General features: G+C 34.8%; 1 protein-coding gene across 1 annotated transcript in view; it reads left to right on the forward strand.

The window, feature by feature from the left end:
- Window positions 1–16429, forward strand: part of LOC117108764 — a 19084-nt gene extending 2655 nt beyond the window's left edge. Inside the window, exons 2-10 of the mRNA XM_033250912.1 lie at window positions 168–303; window positions 1833–1981; window positions 5278–5435; window positions 5964–6120; window positions 9862–9938; window positions 12608–12731; window positions 13283–13387; window positions 13994–14136; window positions 14557–16429. Coding sequence (XP_033106803.1) covers window positions 168–303; window positions 1833–1981; window positions 5278–5435; window positions 5964–6120; window positions 9862–9938; window positions 12608–12731; window positions 13283–13387; window positions 13994–14136; window positions 14557–16029 — 2522 coding nt within the window. The 3' untranslated portion in view covers window positions 16030–16429. The remainder of the gene's footprint in view (window positions 1–167; window positions 304–1832; window positions 1982–5277; window positions 5436–5963; window positions 6121–9861; window positions 9939–12607; window positions 12732–13282; window positions 13388–13993; window positions 14137–14556) is intronic.
- The last annotated feature ends 443 nt before the right edge of the window (window positions 16430–16872 follow it).

Raw genomic sequence — 16872 nt, forward strand, 5'->3', positions numbered from 1 at the left:
CTACACAACAGGGCAGATGCAAATTTGTTTCCAGGTTAGCGCGAGGGAGAGCTGGGTGTAAGCGAGGGTGTCTTTCCACACCTCGCACTAGACTAACGTTGTGTCAGCGATGCACAATTCTGTCAGCATGTATTTGATGTGATGTCATCCTGTTTTCTGGTTTTCAGATATTCCTCCTAAAGTTGAGAACTTGCATTGTTATTCACATTACCAAGGTGAGAATAGATGCGAGTGGTCACCGATTCCTAATTCAGAAAATAATCTACAAACCAACTATAATTGCACTTGTTATGAAAATTATCAGTAAGTTTTTCTTTTTGGTTTCTTTTTATAGACTAGCATTGATACAATAAACATTTTCTAAGCGCCTTGTATCCTTTGGCAAAAGGCGCTATATAAATTTCTATATTATTATTATTATTATAATAATAGCAATAATAAATGATAATGATTAACACTTTTACTTGATACAATAGCCTGGTTCACGTTGAACTTTTATCTAGATATACATCCACTTAACTAGTTAAAAGTTCGACGTGAACCACTCAATTATAGCTAGATAATCTAGATGTGTATAAGAGACAGCTTAAGTTAAGTGACTTAACTTTACTAGAATAACGGTAAATTAACTTGCTTAACGGTAAAGTCGGCTCGGATTACAAGGACACGATTACGTAACGTAGGCATCTAAGCCAGCGTTGTTGTATTGTACCACCATTATGATATTCTGGCTGGCAACAACTTACTCCAACAATTCTAACAACAGCATCGGAGTAGTCTCATTAGTCTGGTTTTCAGAAATTATTTGTAATATTATGGGTGAAAACCCAGCAAAAGTCCGTTTTACGAATAGTCGATATTACCAATGACCTTTGCCCTTTGCATCATCGACCAAGTAATAACGTTAATAATAAAATCAGATTTGTTGTATTTATTTATTGACAATTCAATCTTTTCCATTTCGCTATTAATTCAGTTTCAACGAACTACCACCAACGTCAGTCGTTAAAATGAGCGCACATGTTTACGATGACGAAATAAAAAAGTGTGTGGAAGTCAGCAACTTATTTGACACCGCGAAGCCAGATTTTCGCGAAGTGCATGTAAACAACACATTTGAGCGATCTAAAAACTACAAAACAGGACAGAAAGGTCCATAAAGTATACAGACGTTTTAATGAAAATTAAAAAAATATTTTGTTAAATGGAAGAATGCTACCTAGCGATTAAAATAATTCGTTTTTTATCGAAGGTAAATTTAGCTAGGGCCTAGAGAATCTACTACTTAGATTGCGATAGAACACGCTGCTGCACTGTCGTTGGTTGGTACTGGTTGGCTAGGTTAGGTAGTGGAAACTCACACCTTCTCTACAGTAGTTTACAATTTTTTTGAACGAATACCACTTGGTAGTACAGGTTCGTAAAATACAGTAGATGTTTTATTAAACAAGCCTTTCCACCGTGTGACATCAACAGCCTGAAACTGCTGGCTGTTTATCTGGCTCTAACTTGGCATCGAACGCAATTAGGGGATTATCATATCATGTTTCAAGAGGGGTATATCTAGAACATATCAAACAGTATAGAATTGCAGGGGTCCAACTGCCTTGATTTTGTATGTACACAATGAAATGTTTAAAAAGTACCACTACAAGATAGGGGTGCCCTATTAGAATTCTAATAAAGTTTGAAACATGCCTTTTGAAGGGCGCCCTCTATTTTGTGGTAGTACTTTTTGAAATAGGATTATGTTCCAACGAAATTCTGAGGGCGGGCCTCTTGCAGTTCTATTCTGTTTGCTTGATATAAATTTTCACAATTTTTTTATACAGAGGTGCAACAGTAATTGGCAAGGTAACTAATAGCACATGCAATTTGGACGACCGCCTAAATTCTGCAACTACATGCAGTCTCACCATTTTAAGTTACAATGTTCTAGGAAGTGTGGCTGTTACAAAGAGTTTGACATTTAATTATATCAGTGAGTATCACATACATTTTGTAAAGTAATGTCCACACTATCAAATTTCATCTGACAAATAAATGTAATATGCCCATATTTGGGTATAATATGACAACATCATGCCCATATATGTCATAAAATATGATAATGTGGAGAGTGCTTTACATTTTATTTGTCATACAACATTGAATTATGATATTAAAGATTGTTCGATCAATCAATCAATCAATCATGGTCCTGGGTTAAAATCCTGCAATGTTAAGATGCTTGCCTTGCAATCCTACTGTAGGATCCTGGGTTCAAATCCTGCAATGTTGATGGAGACTGGAGCTGTACCTTGGTGCTGTCTCTTATACACATCTAGATGTGTATAAGAGACAGGTGGGGGGGTGGTGTGAAGCTTTGACGAATAATTTGTGTTTTATGGTGATGTGACATCGAATCCACTACATCAGTCATGTCGAAAAAATGTGGAAATCATTGTGGGTTATTGTTTTCAAACAACTATCGTGAACGGCAATGTGTTTCGTTTTCGTTCAGGCTACACGCGGCTCGGTGGCCAAGTTTACTACGAAATCATGAAGCGTGTCGGCAACCTGCGCAGCGCATGCTTAGGCCAGTAGTATGTGCTGACCTCGGTTACTTCGTCTCAAAACCATCTCGTTCCAAATAAATAAAATATATGGCAGAATAGTAAGTAATTTTTGATTAATTAATAATAGATTGCTGAAAAAACTGAGCCTGGGTTATTATTATTATATACACAGGCTTATTATATTATGAATATTTACAGACTTTTCGACATATTTGACCAGAATTGAAGACTGGTCAAAAGTCAAAACGAGGTCTTCCTCTCCTCAATGACGCTTCCCTGCAACAACTAGAATGGATCCATTCTGGGATGAAGGTGTTTTTTTTACATTAACTAACTTTATAGAACATAATATTGCAATATTATAGTGAAATAAATTGACATGTTGGTATTATAATGCATACAAATTAAAAATAATATATAATAATTAAATGAAGCATTTCGTCATAAGACGAAATTCCGTAAAACAGATTCAAGATAAAATACGGAACATGTGCGTTGTTGTCATAAACATGGGGCGTAATGTCAGAATTCTGGTAAGTGAAAATACTATTATTTTTATCCAATTTGTCGACCCATCGAAATACGAACATTCTATGGGCATTTTATTTTGGTTATTTACTTGAAATTGGATAGACTCAAAATGACATATTTTATTGACAGTAAGTTGCATGAAGCTAGTGACGTTTTTGTGAACGCTCTTTTTTTTTTTTTTTTTTTTCAGTGACACTGACACCCACGACGAAGTCGTGTATGCCTGGGGATTTGTATGCATGTTGTCATAATATAATTGTTGAGTAACGGGATGTTTCAGCCAACCAAAAAATTATTTAGGCCAACAGAGAAATTAAATTTGAAATGTAATAAAAAATATATAATGTTCATTAGTATATAACATTTCTTTTGTGACTATTATTGCTATTTAATTTTCAATCAAATAACCAGGAAAATTACTGATTGCCTCCCTTTCATGACCCAACCAAACTAAACTAACTCCTTTTCCACAAATCGATTTTTTTATTAAAGTTTTATAAAAATAAAAATATGTCACCGTATCTATCTCAAACCTGGTTGACTTCATACTTTTTGAGTAGAGATGTGTATAAGAGACAGATCTAGTAATAAGTAACCATTGGTGAAGCTTTTGAAAGGTGAAGCTTGAACTATGCAAATGGCCAATATTGTGAAACAGTGATGAAGCTTGAACTATGCAAATGGCCAGTATGATGAAACAGTGGTGAACCTTCAGAGCTACCAAGAACTTAAAATGTGAAGCTTCACCCTATGAAAAAAAGTCAAAGGGTTAAATCTGAACAGATTTTCAGATAGAGTGATGCTTTGCCTATATTTTTGGTGAAGCAAGTGAAGTGATGGTGAAATCATGACATTATGAATAATTTGTTCAGGTGAAGAAAGGTGATGACTTGAGGAGGGTGGGTCCAGGCTTCAAAGTGACGCCTGCATAAAAGTTAGGTGTATGAGAGAAAGAGTACACTCTGGTATGATATCTGTGCCTATGCCTAGGTCTCTGTGTCTAGCAGTATGACATTTACCTTGATACAGTGGTGTATCTAGGGGAGGGCGCGGGGCACACGCCCCTCCTAAAAAAAAATTACTCGCGCCTTCTCCCACTCCCCCCCCCCAAAAAAAAATCACGGTCAAGTAGTTAAAAATCACCATATTTTGCGAATTAGCACCCCTTAACTGATCATCAAGCCCCTCCACTTCACCTTCGCACCCCATCAGTCCCCCAATTCAAGACTTCTAGATATGCCACTGCCTTGATAGCAACAGTGGAAGCAACAGTGGCAGCGCCAGTAGGAGAAAGGGGGTTTGTTCAAATATATATAAAAATTCTCCACTTAACATACCTCTCTAAATCCTATTTCTTTATTAATTTCTTTATTTCGAAAACCACAACCAACAGGTAATCCACTTGACAGTTGATTTAGTTCTCTTTTTGGATTTCCTGTCTCTCCGTCTTTTTTGTGTATGATATTTTATGTGAATTGTATTTTGAGACGAATAAATAAAATGAAATGAAAAGCAATCAAATGCCAATAACAGGATATAAACAGAAAAACACACAAATAAAGAAAGCGGGTACAAGTTGTAACAATAAAAATCAAAACAAAAAAACTTACCCCAGCCCAAGCAGATCAGTCAAGTAAATGTATGCAAATGTAATAAACTGGTTTTAAATGAACTTTGATGGAATAACATTATTGTATTGTATGGTATATTGTTATTTAATATTAATAAGTAGGTTTTATTTTCAGATATTTATAGTATTTTTGATTGAATTGCTATTGTTATTATTGCTATTATATTATTATTATTATTATTTTTATTACTGTATTATTATTATTATTATTATTATTGTATAGGTGTAATTTGCCCTACCTTACGTGGAAATGTACTGAATACTCAGTATGTTTGAAAACAATTGGGGAAAAAATCGCAAGTTGTTCTCGTGTGAGACTCAAACCCACGATCTCCAGATCACTAGCATGGCATCATACCTCTAGACCACCAAGCTTGCACCTGATGGCCAGGGTTGAATTCAAGTCCAAGTAAGCAGCGGGTACTACAGTGTTGATAGTAATTATTATTGTCGTGATGAAATAGACAATAACTGGATTTGCATCAGGAGAAATATGTATAGATGTAATTAATAATAATAATAATTTGTATCTTAATATATTTCTAATTTTGTATGCAGGAATTCCTTACCCCCCTACTGGTGTTAAATTTATGAAGAATAAGAATGGAGAATTGCTTCTTAGTTGGAATTATCCTCTGGGCTATTTTGATTATAATGCCCATATGCTGAAATACAAAGTTCGTTACAAGGCTGTCAGCAATAGTGTATGGGAAGAGGTAAATTAAAGTATGACATATTTGTGTTATAGCCCATTTATGGGTGTGATAATGCCATATCCTACTTATTGATATTAGGGCAAAATCATAAATATTTGTCATAGATGAATTAATATTGATCACAAAGAAAGGCACTCATTTTGTTTTACTAATTAGATATGACATATTTGTGTGATAAGCCCATTTATGGGTGTGATAATTCCATCCTACCCATACATATAAGGGCAAATCATAAATATTTGTCATAGATGAATTAATATTGATCACAAAAATTTAAAAGATACTCATTTTGTTTTATTTATTTCCGGTTAACAATAAATACCATACATTCTTACTATAAAAATACACAATCTACTACCCACCTGGTCCAACAACAATTAATATTATTGATTCAGTCTTCAACCTCATTCAATTGTGATTGTTAATTAACATTTATATACATACAAATAATAGGGGTTCCTTATTACTATTTGAAACATTAGACATAATGTTGTGCATATGGTAACTGGATTTTGATGCTCTTCATAGTTACCGGCAGAAAAGGATATTGAAGAAGACACACAATATCGTTTTTCATCATACCATATGGAGCCGTTTGTTAAGTACATGGCACAAGTGAGAGCTAGACAGTATGTCAACTTTAGCAATTGGTCAGAATCTGCATATTATACCACTGATGAAGCAAGTAAGTACAGTCGAGTCTGCCAAAGTCGTATATCTTAGCAACTGAAAAAATATACCAGTTAAGTAAATAAAATCTGTGTTTGCATTGGATTAATTTTGTGCAAGACGAATGGTATATCTATGGATTTTAGTCAAATCATGCCACTGTCCGCACTTCAAAAATATTCAGTAGATTTTAAGGTAGTAAAATATTGCGCATGCCATGGGGAAATGGTGACATGTTCCCTTCCCCCCCCCCCAAACATTTTTAAGTGGGTTGGTTTACCCCACTTTTTGACTGCAATGTAATTTCTTATGTTGTAGTCTGGGCCTAGCTATTTAATTAATTTATCAAAGCATTGGATTCGTTTGACTAGGCCTAGTGAAAGGGTATTTGGTACACAGTTATGACACTATGCACTAATAAACAATAGCTCGCGCCCCCAAAAACTCTGCCTGCCCGCCAATTGGTCCATTTTCATGAGGTGTTTTGCATCTAATAGACAAGTGCTTCGGCTGTGATGACGTCAGATCGCCCAAAGTTTCATAGTGCGTGACAGTAAACACGCTCGGTGTAATCAAGAATGTTTTGTTAAATAAATTTTATAAAACAAAGCAAAAAACAAATAAGAAACCCTCATGGTATTATTTTAGAGTCAAATCTAAATAAACCTAACAAATTATATTTAATACAAATTTCTTAATTATTTAATTAAAATTAGCAACATGTTTTGAATAGGCATCTTGAGGTGCATTTGCAATTTTCATTGACGAATCTAACGAATTTGAATTAGACGTCTACTAAAAAGAGTAACCAGTAGGAACTTGCTTTGTCGAGTACCTTCTTTATTTCAGGTTGATTCCAAATGGTTTTTAAGGATTAAAAGCAAGAATATACACTAAAACATTGAAATGTGTACCTAAATTTCACTTCATAATTAACCAACAAAACGTCTACTGGCGTGTCGTGTTAATCAACAGATAATCTCCATGGCAATACGAGTACAGCTAAGCGTCTCGTTTTCACAGTGTTTGGTATGCTGGTCATTAAACGATGTCTATTTAACTATCGTCTGGTTTTTCCAGTGAGTGTTACCGTCCTGAATTGGAAAAATCGTCCGAGATTCAGAATAGGTAGTTCATGTTTTCAGGAAAGTATTTTATTAAAAGAAGAATAGGAATAATTTTGGGACTTAAAAAAATGTTTGGTTTTGCATGAAATTTGATTTTGTGGGCATTGAGTACACGAATCTGTATAACTCGATCTTTTTATGCCAGTCCCATTAGATTCGACTTAGGCGGAGTCGACTGTATAACAATATTATATACACTTTATATGTAAAGTTTTAAAAGCAGTACAGTATTGGAAGATCATTACAATAAAATTTTGCAAGCAGTGCAATTTAATTCACTAAATACGCAGACATGAGCGAACCCACTTGCCCGACGCCCAGAACAAGTGTTTTTTTACGATCAGACAACAAGAATTTTATTGACACTTGTCTGTGGATGAGCACTTTCAGAATAAGCTGCTTCACCATGTAATGCATGATACTTAACTTATAAAAAGTCTTACGTCTGACAATGCGCAGCATATTTTATTAACAAATTGTCGGCGCACAAAGAGATATCAAACAAAAAACCGACTATGCCATAGTTACGCACGGCACTGCGTGCATCAAGTTAGAGTCCCCAACACTCTTGCGATTTATTGACGGTTTAAAAGAAAAAATGTAGGCCTACTCAATATAAAATTTGTTATTTTCTGCAGTAAAGATTGAAAATGAATTCTTAATTGTTAAATGTTAGCCAGATATGTCATATGTGTACACATTAGACCTACAGCAGGTACATACTTTTGCACGATATCGTACCCGTTAGCCGTCAGCCGTTTGGGCCTGCTGCTGGTTAGGGACATGTAAAAAGAAAAGAATCTCTCTGACCTTAAAGGGCAAACTGCCCCTTTAACAAAGAAACACAAACTGAACTAAATATAAACAATTTGAAAAGAAAGTATGATAAATGACCCTAATGAAATACAAGTTTAGAAAAATAACATACAGAATACAATAACGTAAAGTAAGGAAATATAATGTGGCAATGGAGTTCAGCATCGAACCATTGCACCTTGGTCTAACCATTGGGACAACATCCTTAATTACAGCTGAAATAAAGGTATAAGAATTATTGACTGCTTTGTCAAAATTATTGCACAATTTGAGTGTATCCCATGACACATGAGATAGTGTATTAATTAAATTATTTTTATCCATTTATTTGTAGTTAAATAGTAATCTGTTTTCATCTGATTCTGACCATGAAACATTTGGAAAATTAAAAGTTAAAAGCAAATAGAACTGTGATCAGAGTCAAAAATGTAATTTTCACATGAAACGGATGTAGTAAAATTTTGACTACTTACAATTAAATCTAGTATGTTATTACCATGATTTTTTGAATAATTGCACTGGTATAAACAGAATGGTTTAAAATAGAGACAATAAAAAATTGTTGTTATTCGTCATGGGAGGCGTATATCTTGACACTTGATGCCTGGTAAGTTGAAGTCACCTATCAACAATATTTTGTTATAAGATTAGCAGCTTTAAGTGTGCAATAAAGTTGTTTAAACTTCCCAATGCTCAAATTCAGAGGCATGTACACAAAGTCCAATTATGATTTTTTTCTTCTTGTAAGAGATACCTCAATAAATATGCATTCCATACCATCCTGTTCGTATTGATGGAGACGTTATGATTGTATATTTGCATCAATAAGTAGCAGTATTCCTCCTCCTCTGCGGCCGTCCGATCTATTTTTATACAGTGTATATGTTTAATTATGTAACGTGATAGGCTCAGCGCCATGACCTCTGATGATATGTGGCTAACATTTACTAATTATAAATATTATATCATTTTCGGTACCAATTTGAGCCGCTCCGGGTATCTCTGCTATTATTCCTTCATTCTATTTCTTAATGTAATACTTTAACACTAAATTTATATAACTTATTAACATAAAAGATTTTGATTTAAGTCTTGAGCAAATAATACGACCTAAACTATTAATATAATACTTACATAAACTTACAAATTTTTACCTGAACACTGTGTACATTTTATGCTCTATTAATGCGTTTTAATTTTTCTATATTCAAAGCCAAAGTCAGCTGGTCTTGTGTCAATCTAGGCCACTTTTTTAGGCTTTCTTCTTTAAGGCTTCTATAAATGGATGTCTTGTTGTGGAGCAGGAAGTTGTTCCTCCCCAGTACCACCAGATTATAAACCAACGGGAAATCTACCGATAGCTATAATTATTGGCATAATGGCCAAACATAATACCGTATACAGTCTAAATTGTAAGGTAGGCCCTGTCTGGCCTATGATTTATTAACAGTCTTGAAAATAATAAAGTAGGCTTGAACCTCCTAGCATCAAATTGGCCGTAAACAATACAGTACAAGGTAAAATCACAAATCTATTGTTATAGTGAAATTGAATACGTTTTATAAGTTGGGTGTTTTCTTAATTTTATATAGGCCTATATTTTTTTTTTGATGACATGTAATCAAGGCAACTAATGCAAAACCCCTGCATCCGCCCCTGTGCCCGGATAATGTTTTATTATTAGGACTGTATGTGTTATTAATATATAATCTTGAAAAATATTAATCTTTAATTTTTCTGTTCTATATTTATGTTACAAAGGAAGAATACTTTTTGATTTAAATTATTACATGAATTTCTTTTAAATGATTTAGAGCCAGAGAGACAAGTTGATGCTACTTTCGAGACTTACGACAAAGGTAATACAAGAAGTATCACCATACGCTGGAAGGTGAGCTAGGAGTTTAAAGTAAAGTTGCATGTGCTCATGTGATATTTATATGATTATCATAATAGTACTACTAATCAATATTTATATAGCGCCTAATGTTAATAACCTCTAGGCGCTTAACAACAACATAAAGCAGCAATGCAGGAGATGGTGACATTCAAGTGGTCTCACCCACCGATGTCAAAGTAATGTCATTGTCTCAATCAGGCAATTTACACGCAGGTAATCCACAAAAGGCAGGATGCTGGGCTCCGGCACTTTCCACCACAGGATAAGCCTGCGGTTCCACTACCATGCGCTGCCGAGACAACGACATTACCTTGAGTAAGGAAAAGGTGAGACCACACCTGAAAACCCACAATAAACATCCTGCAAAAATTAAACGGTCAAAAAAAGGTGAGTTTTTAAAAATGTTTTAAATGATTCAACAGAGTCAACGTTTTTGATGTGTACTGGAAGTTTGTTCCAAAGTGTAAATGATCTTTCACCATAAGTTTTATTGGCGGTTTTAGGTGTCACATCATGCGATGTAAATGTAATTAAGTACAGCTAAAAGGCATACCTAGATAAGTAGTGTACAGTACTAATACTGTACTGGTTTACTAAAGATGTAACTAACATAGTAGAAAATAGTAACTAACCTCTTTCGTTGTGTGTCTGGAAATCTTGTAAAATATCCGAAATTGAACTGAAGTATCCAAGTGGTCAAATGCTGTTTAATGGTTTCATTTACTTAATTAATAATTTCAATTGAAAATTGGAATGAAAAAATATTGACCTTGCTTTTCAAAACTCAAAAGCTGCTTTAAGGGAGCAGGGCGACTGGAACAGGCCCTCTGATTTTTTGAAAAATAAGTGATGGGGGGAAAATTTCATTCAATTTTAAGTATTAGAGTGCAATACCCAGCCACCTGTCATTGCCATATCCACAGCCCCAACCATGGTGGGGTAGTCTTGACCCAGCGTCTGTAACACTCCATCCCCTGCCCCCTCCCCCTATTGTGAATTCCAGGATCTGCCACTGAAAAGTACTTATTAACTATTTTAATGATTGTAATACAAGGTAACTTTTGAATGCAGGTAACACCGGTACTAATAATAGTAATATATTTTTGAATATTCTAAGGTCTACAGAAGGATATGAGTTACTATGTGAATATCACAGCTGCTAATTCTGTTGACAATTCTACCCAGACGATGCTGTTCATCAAGGCTGCAAGCTACTCTTATGGTAAGAGGTCAGCCAATATCCATTGTGGGCTCACATTAAGGCAAACTCAGACAGCATCTTACGACACAGCCTGATACAATTTATTGTCGCATGGGGCCTATGTGAGTTAAATGTAGATGTGATAGGTTGTCATAAGACTGCTTCAAGCTGTGCTCTACAATGCCTGTCTCTTATACACATCTCCTTGAGTAAGGAAAAGGCGAGACCACACCTGAAAACCCACAATAAACATCCTGCAAAAATTAAACGGTCAAAAAAAGGTGAGTTTTTAAAAATGTTTTAAATGATTCAACAGAGTCAACGTTTTTGATGTGTACTGGAAGTTTGTTCCAAAGTGTAAATGATCTTTCACCATAAGTTTTATTGGCGGTTTTAGGTGTCACATCATGCGATGTAAATGTAAAGTACAGCTAAAAGGCATACCTAGATAAGTAGTGTACAGTACTAATACTGTACTGGTTTACTAAAGATGTAACTAAATCTTGTAAAATATCCGAAATTGAACTGAAGTATCCAAGTGGTCAAATGCTGTTTAATGGTTTCATTGACAAGGAGCAGGAGACCCCAAGGTTGCAGCAACCCAGGATAATGCTAAATACTAATTTTATGTGAATGCTTGCAGTTATCCATCTGATTGGACCAGATCTTGGTAGTAGTAGGTTATAACCTTTGGCTCATAGGCACAATGTTGCTCGTTTTTGTTTACTTTTTCGTTATTTTAATCGTCGTTGCTCTGAGGGGCTTTTTCAACTTATGCCATCTGTTCATAGGTTTTCCACAAACACCAGATTTGCTTTGATTTGGCAAACATACTAAATGCAGAACTTCCACATTTTCAAATTCATTTTTTCGTTCAGCTTCTCTTCTCTTTGGAGTACTTTGCTTGCTGATTGATTTCTAGTTTTCTTTCATCTTGCATATTTTAAATCTTGTGTCAACCATTTTCTTTTTAACTATCCTAACCCCTTACCGCGAGTGGTCCTTGGCCTTGGTTTGGGTGACTGAACATTTAAAAAGAATAATAAGTTGGACCATACAATATTATATTTCTCATAACAAAGGCTGGTGATAAAGAGATCATTGTCAATAAATAATTTAGTATAGAAGCTCATATGATTAGTATGTGGAATGATGTGAACATGTAGCAACTGTAAGCGCCTCTTTACGGTCGCTAGGTATTCACGGACGACACCCATACGCAATTGAGTACATTGACGCTGCGAGTTATGGGTTACTCTCCTACCTTTAGTATGAAAGTAGTAGGTGAGTATTGTAGATGAACTTTTAATAGTGGGTTACTATTAGAGCATTAGTGAGAATAAATAATATACTGGATTTTAATTGAAACAACAATAAAAAAAAAAGTTGACAATGCTTTAATTATGTAACTGGATTAATATAATAAATATTATGAATTATACAATGTTCTTTCCATTAGCACTTGGAGAAGAAATATTCCAACGGAATTATCTTAGCATATTATCTTATTCTACAAAATAGTAGCCATGGTGTCTTACGATCAACGTCAGAAGCTGCCAATGAAACCGAGTTCACATTTAAAGGTAAGAAAATCTTATAAACATTTGATAATAATAATATATTTAACAATTTGTGTTGAATAAAATTTTTTATTCAATTTGTACAATTTGCATATATTAATAATAATTAATAATAATACTAATTATTAATTAATTATTAATTATTATTCATTTATTAATTATTAATTAATAATTTCAATTGAAAATTGGAATGAAAAAATATTGACCTTGCTTTTCAAAACTCAAAGGCTGCTTTAAGGGAGCAGGGTGACCGGAACAGGCCCTCTGATTTTTTGAAAAATAAGTGATGGGGGGAAAATTTCATTCAATTTTAAGTATTAGAGTGCAATACCCAGCCATCTGTCATTGCCATATCCACAGCCCCAACCATGGTGGGGTAGTCTTGACCCAGCGTCTGTAACACTCCATCCCCTGCCCCCTCCCCCTATTGTGAATTCGAGGATCTGCCACTGAAAAGTACTTATTAACTATTTTAATGATTGTAATACAAGGTAACTTTTGAATGCAGGTAACACCGGTACTAATAATAGTAATATATTTTTGAATATTCTAAGGTCTACAGAAGGATATGAGTTACTATGTGAATATCACAGCTGCTAATTCTGTTGACAATTCTACCCAGACGATGCTGTTCATCAAGGCTGCAAGCTACTCTTATGGTAAGAGGTCAGCCAATATCCATTGTGGGATCACATTAAGGCAAACTCAGACAGCATCTTACGACACAGCCTGATACAATTTATTGTCGCATGGGGCCTATGTGAGTTAAATGTAGATGTGATAGGTTGTCATAAGACTTCTTCAAGCTGTGCTCTACAATGCTGTCTGAGAACATATTCCAGGTATCAATTATTTAATCACCAAATCAAACAGTTTTTACAAACTTTTTCTGCCGTTAACTACTCTTACTTAACTAAAAAACAGTAAATTAATTCAATTTACGGGTATCACATCAGCTATCGGTCCATTAGATTATCCTCATAGTTCCATCTGTTTGCACTATCCACTTCACTTTTCTATTCTCATCCCTTTTTCTAAAAATACACCTAAATTCAAGATAATTTCAGGGAGCAGCAAAGTTGTATTTCACTGACATGACCTGCTGCTCTGCAAAATAAATGCTAAAATAATAAAATAAAAAATTTAAAATTTAAAATAGGTGTAGTATAGAAATGTGAATGGGGAAAGGGGAATTGCACATCTTGACTAACCTGTTAGACATTGATTTTTCTCAAGGTTTTCCTGGTTTACATTTTACTATATAGATGTGGTGATTATCGTCGTGATTTTAGCATTCAGCATCATCATTCTATTCTCTATTGGATTCCTTTCATGGAATAAACTAAAGAAGGCAGAGTGTATGCAGCCGTATCCTGAACCAAACTTCCTTGATTTATCGACATATAACGTATGTTATTTTTGTATTTGGAGTGACAGTCTTTGAAGCATTATCAACAAATGTTGATGAGTGTCTAAAATATGTATATAGGTATCAATAATACGTTAGTATTGGTGATGTCTCTGATATTTCTCAAGAGATATTGTGAGGTTGTGTCCTGGGAACTTGGGCAAGGAAAGTACCGCACAGGTGCTATTGCCAAACATAGTTTTCCTCAGTTGGCTCAGTGTCTGGATGGTGGTCTGGTCCAGTGGATGGTCCAGTGCAAAATTCTCTGACATGTGGTCAGACAATACCAAACAGAAGCCTCTGGGGTCACTATATAGGGTCCATGAGGGAAACCCTAATGTGGTTCCAGAAGTTAAACCCCTGGTGCTTTAAAGAGATTTTTTAGTAAGTTACTAAGTATTAACATTTCTTTTCTTTCAGTTCAATATTAGAGATGATAATTATAACACCATTGAGGAACATGAGATGTTTGATGACCTCAAGTGCCAACAACCCCCTGAAGCAGATCAAGAAAACTTGATTTCATTCAGCTCATCTGATCCAATTCATCCACTCATTGTGAAGCAGGTGGAACTTCCCCCAACCAATATATTTGATGACAGCGGTCTTGACCAATCAAAGAATAGAGAAAAATGTCGCTTAAAATCACCACAACGTAAAAATGATTCATGTGGTCCTTATGCTAAGTGCTCAATAACAAAATGTTCCCCACAGCATTGTATTAGCAACTCTATGGGATCCCTTGATACAAGCGGGTTCAATAGTAGAGACACATCATCAGGTCAAACTAAAAGAACCGAGTTATCACCATCAAGGAGTATGCCAGATATCTTATGTGAAAGTCTAATGGAAAATAATAATTCTTCTGAAAATGGGTACATGTTAATGAACAACAGTGCACAACATTCGCCTGCATGTATGCAGGAAGCACACACTACAAGTGATGACCATATTAACGATTATGTGATAAGAACATTCTTTCCTGGAAGTCGCAATCAGTTCAGTGACAGTGCCCCTAAGAACATGCAGCCTCCTCTTGTCACACCAGATATTGGTGGGTATGTCGATGGGAGGAACATAAATCTACCAAGACCCAGTGTGCCATCAAATAATGCAAGTAAGACCAAGAATGTTAGTAGTTATGTAGATCATTTACAGTTGCAGCAACACACAAGAGGTGCCTCCAACAGCTCTCCAAATCTTTTCACCAATCCAAATATAAACAGTCTGAAAGGAAATGTGAAATCTGCAAGTGCTTTGCATGTTGATAAAGTTGATAACCAGACAACTTTAAGTGCAGCAAGTTCTGGCTACATCCCTTCAGCAATGATGCCATCTTTCTATGATGGTCCTCCGGGATCCTCACCGGATACAGCAGGAAAACCTATGAAAGGATCACATCAAGGTCCTGGTGGTCCATGTACAAGACCAGTTTCTTCTGGCACACTAACAGGCTCTTTAGTTAATGGTGGTACAAGAGCTGGTCAACCAGTTACTCATCTAGCTGAATCAAGGTTGTCTCCAAAAGGATTTAATCTTAGGAGACAACAGAAAAGCAATGGATGTATTCAAACTGCAAATTTACCATTGCATAAAAAGTCAAACAACACCACATACATGAAACCGAATGGTACATCACGTCAGGTGCCATGCAACTCTACTAATCACATGGCGGGATCATCATCTAGAAAACCTCCGCCACATTCATTACCCTTGCATCACACTCATTCACCAGTACCCTCAAGGGATTCTGAACAAGGTTGCAACAGACCATCACAGCCTACCCAATCATCTTCACAAAATCATAAAACCCCACATGGCAAAGAAGTTGATAGTTCAAGCTCTGTTGAAAATGGCTATATACCCTTAAGGAGTTTTAGTAGTCCAGAATAGATGTTCTAGAGTAGTTCTTTCTTTTTTTATTGTATACGCAAAAAATAAAATACGGTTCAGTATCTGCTTCATATACAGTATATGCTTCTGCTTCTGCTTGTATACTGTACACAACATCCAGCAGGTAAGGACTATCTCGGTACAGTGTCAAATGTAGCTGTGACAATGCAGTTAATCCTTATCTGTGTGTTGAAAAATATTGAGAGGAATGGCTGTAGTTTATTTTTGACAAGCTCAGTTATCCACCGCTAAATGGTGCTCATTTTCAAAAGTCCTGATGCTTCTCTTGCCATTCATTTATTTTTTTCTTCATATTTACTTAGTTTAAATAAATTATAGTATAGTATATTATTATTATTATTATTATTATTATTATTATTATTATTATTATTTTTATTATTCTGTTACTACCTTAAGAAGTTAGACAATGGAGAAATTAGAGAACAATTAAAAAAACGACATCATTGCCATTTATTTATTTTTTTCTTCGTATTTTACTCAATTTAAATAAATTACAGTATATTATTATTATTGTTATTGTTATTATTATTATTATTATGTTACTACATTAATTGGAACTTAGACAATGGAGAAATTAGAGAACAATTAAAAAAACGACATCATTGCCATTTATTTATTTTTTTCTTCGTATTTTACTCAATTTAAATAAATTACAGTATATTATTATTATTGTTATTGTTATTATTATTATTATTATGTTACTACATTAAGTGGAACTTAGACAATGGAGAAATTAGAGAACAATTAAAAAAACGACATCATTAAGGGAAAAAATAACAAAAGATATTTCCTTAAAGTCTGACTTATTATTATTATTATTAT

This window comes from Anneissia japonica, unplaced genomic scaffold (assembly GCF_011630105.1).
Source record: "Anneissia japonica isolate Jap-2015-1 unplaced genomic scaffold, ASM1163010v1 scaffold287941_len684077_cov200, whole genome shotgun sequence".
NCBI lineage: Eukaryota > Metazoa > Echinodermata > Crinoidea > Comatulida > Comatulidae > Anneissia > Anneissia japonica.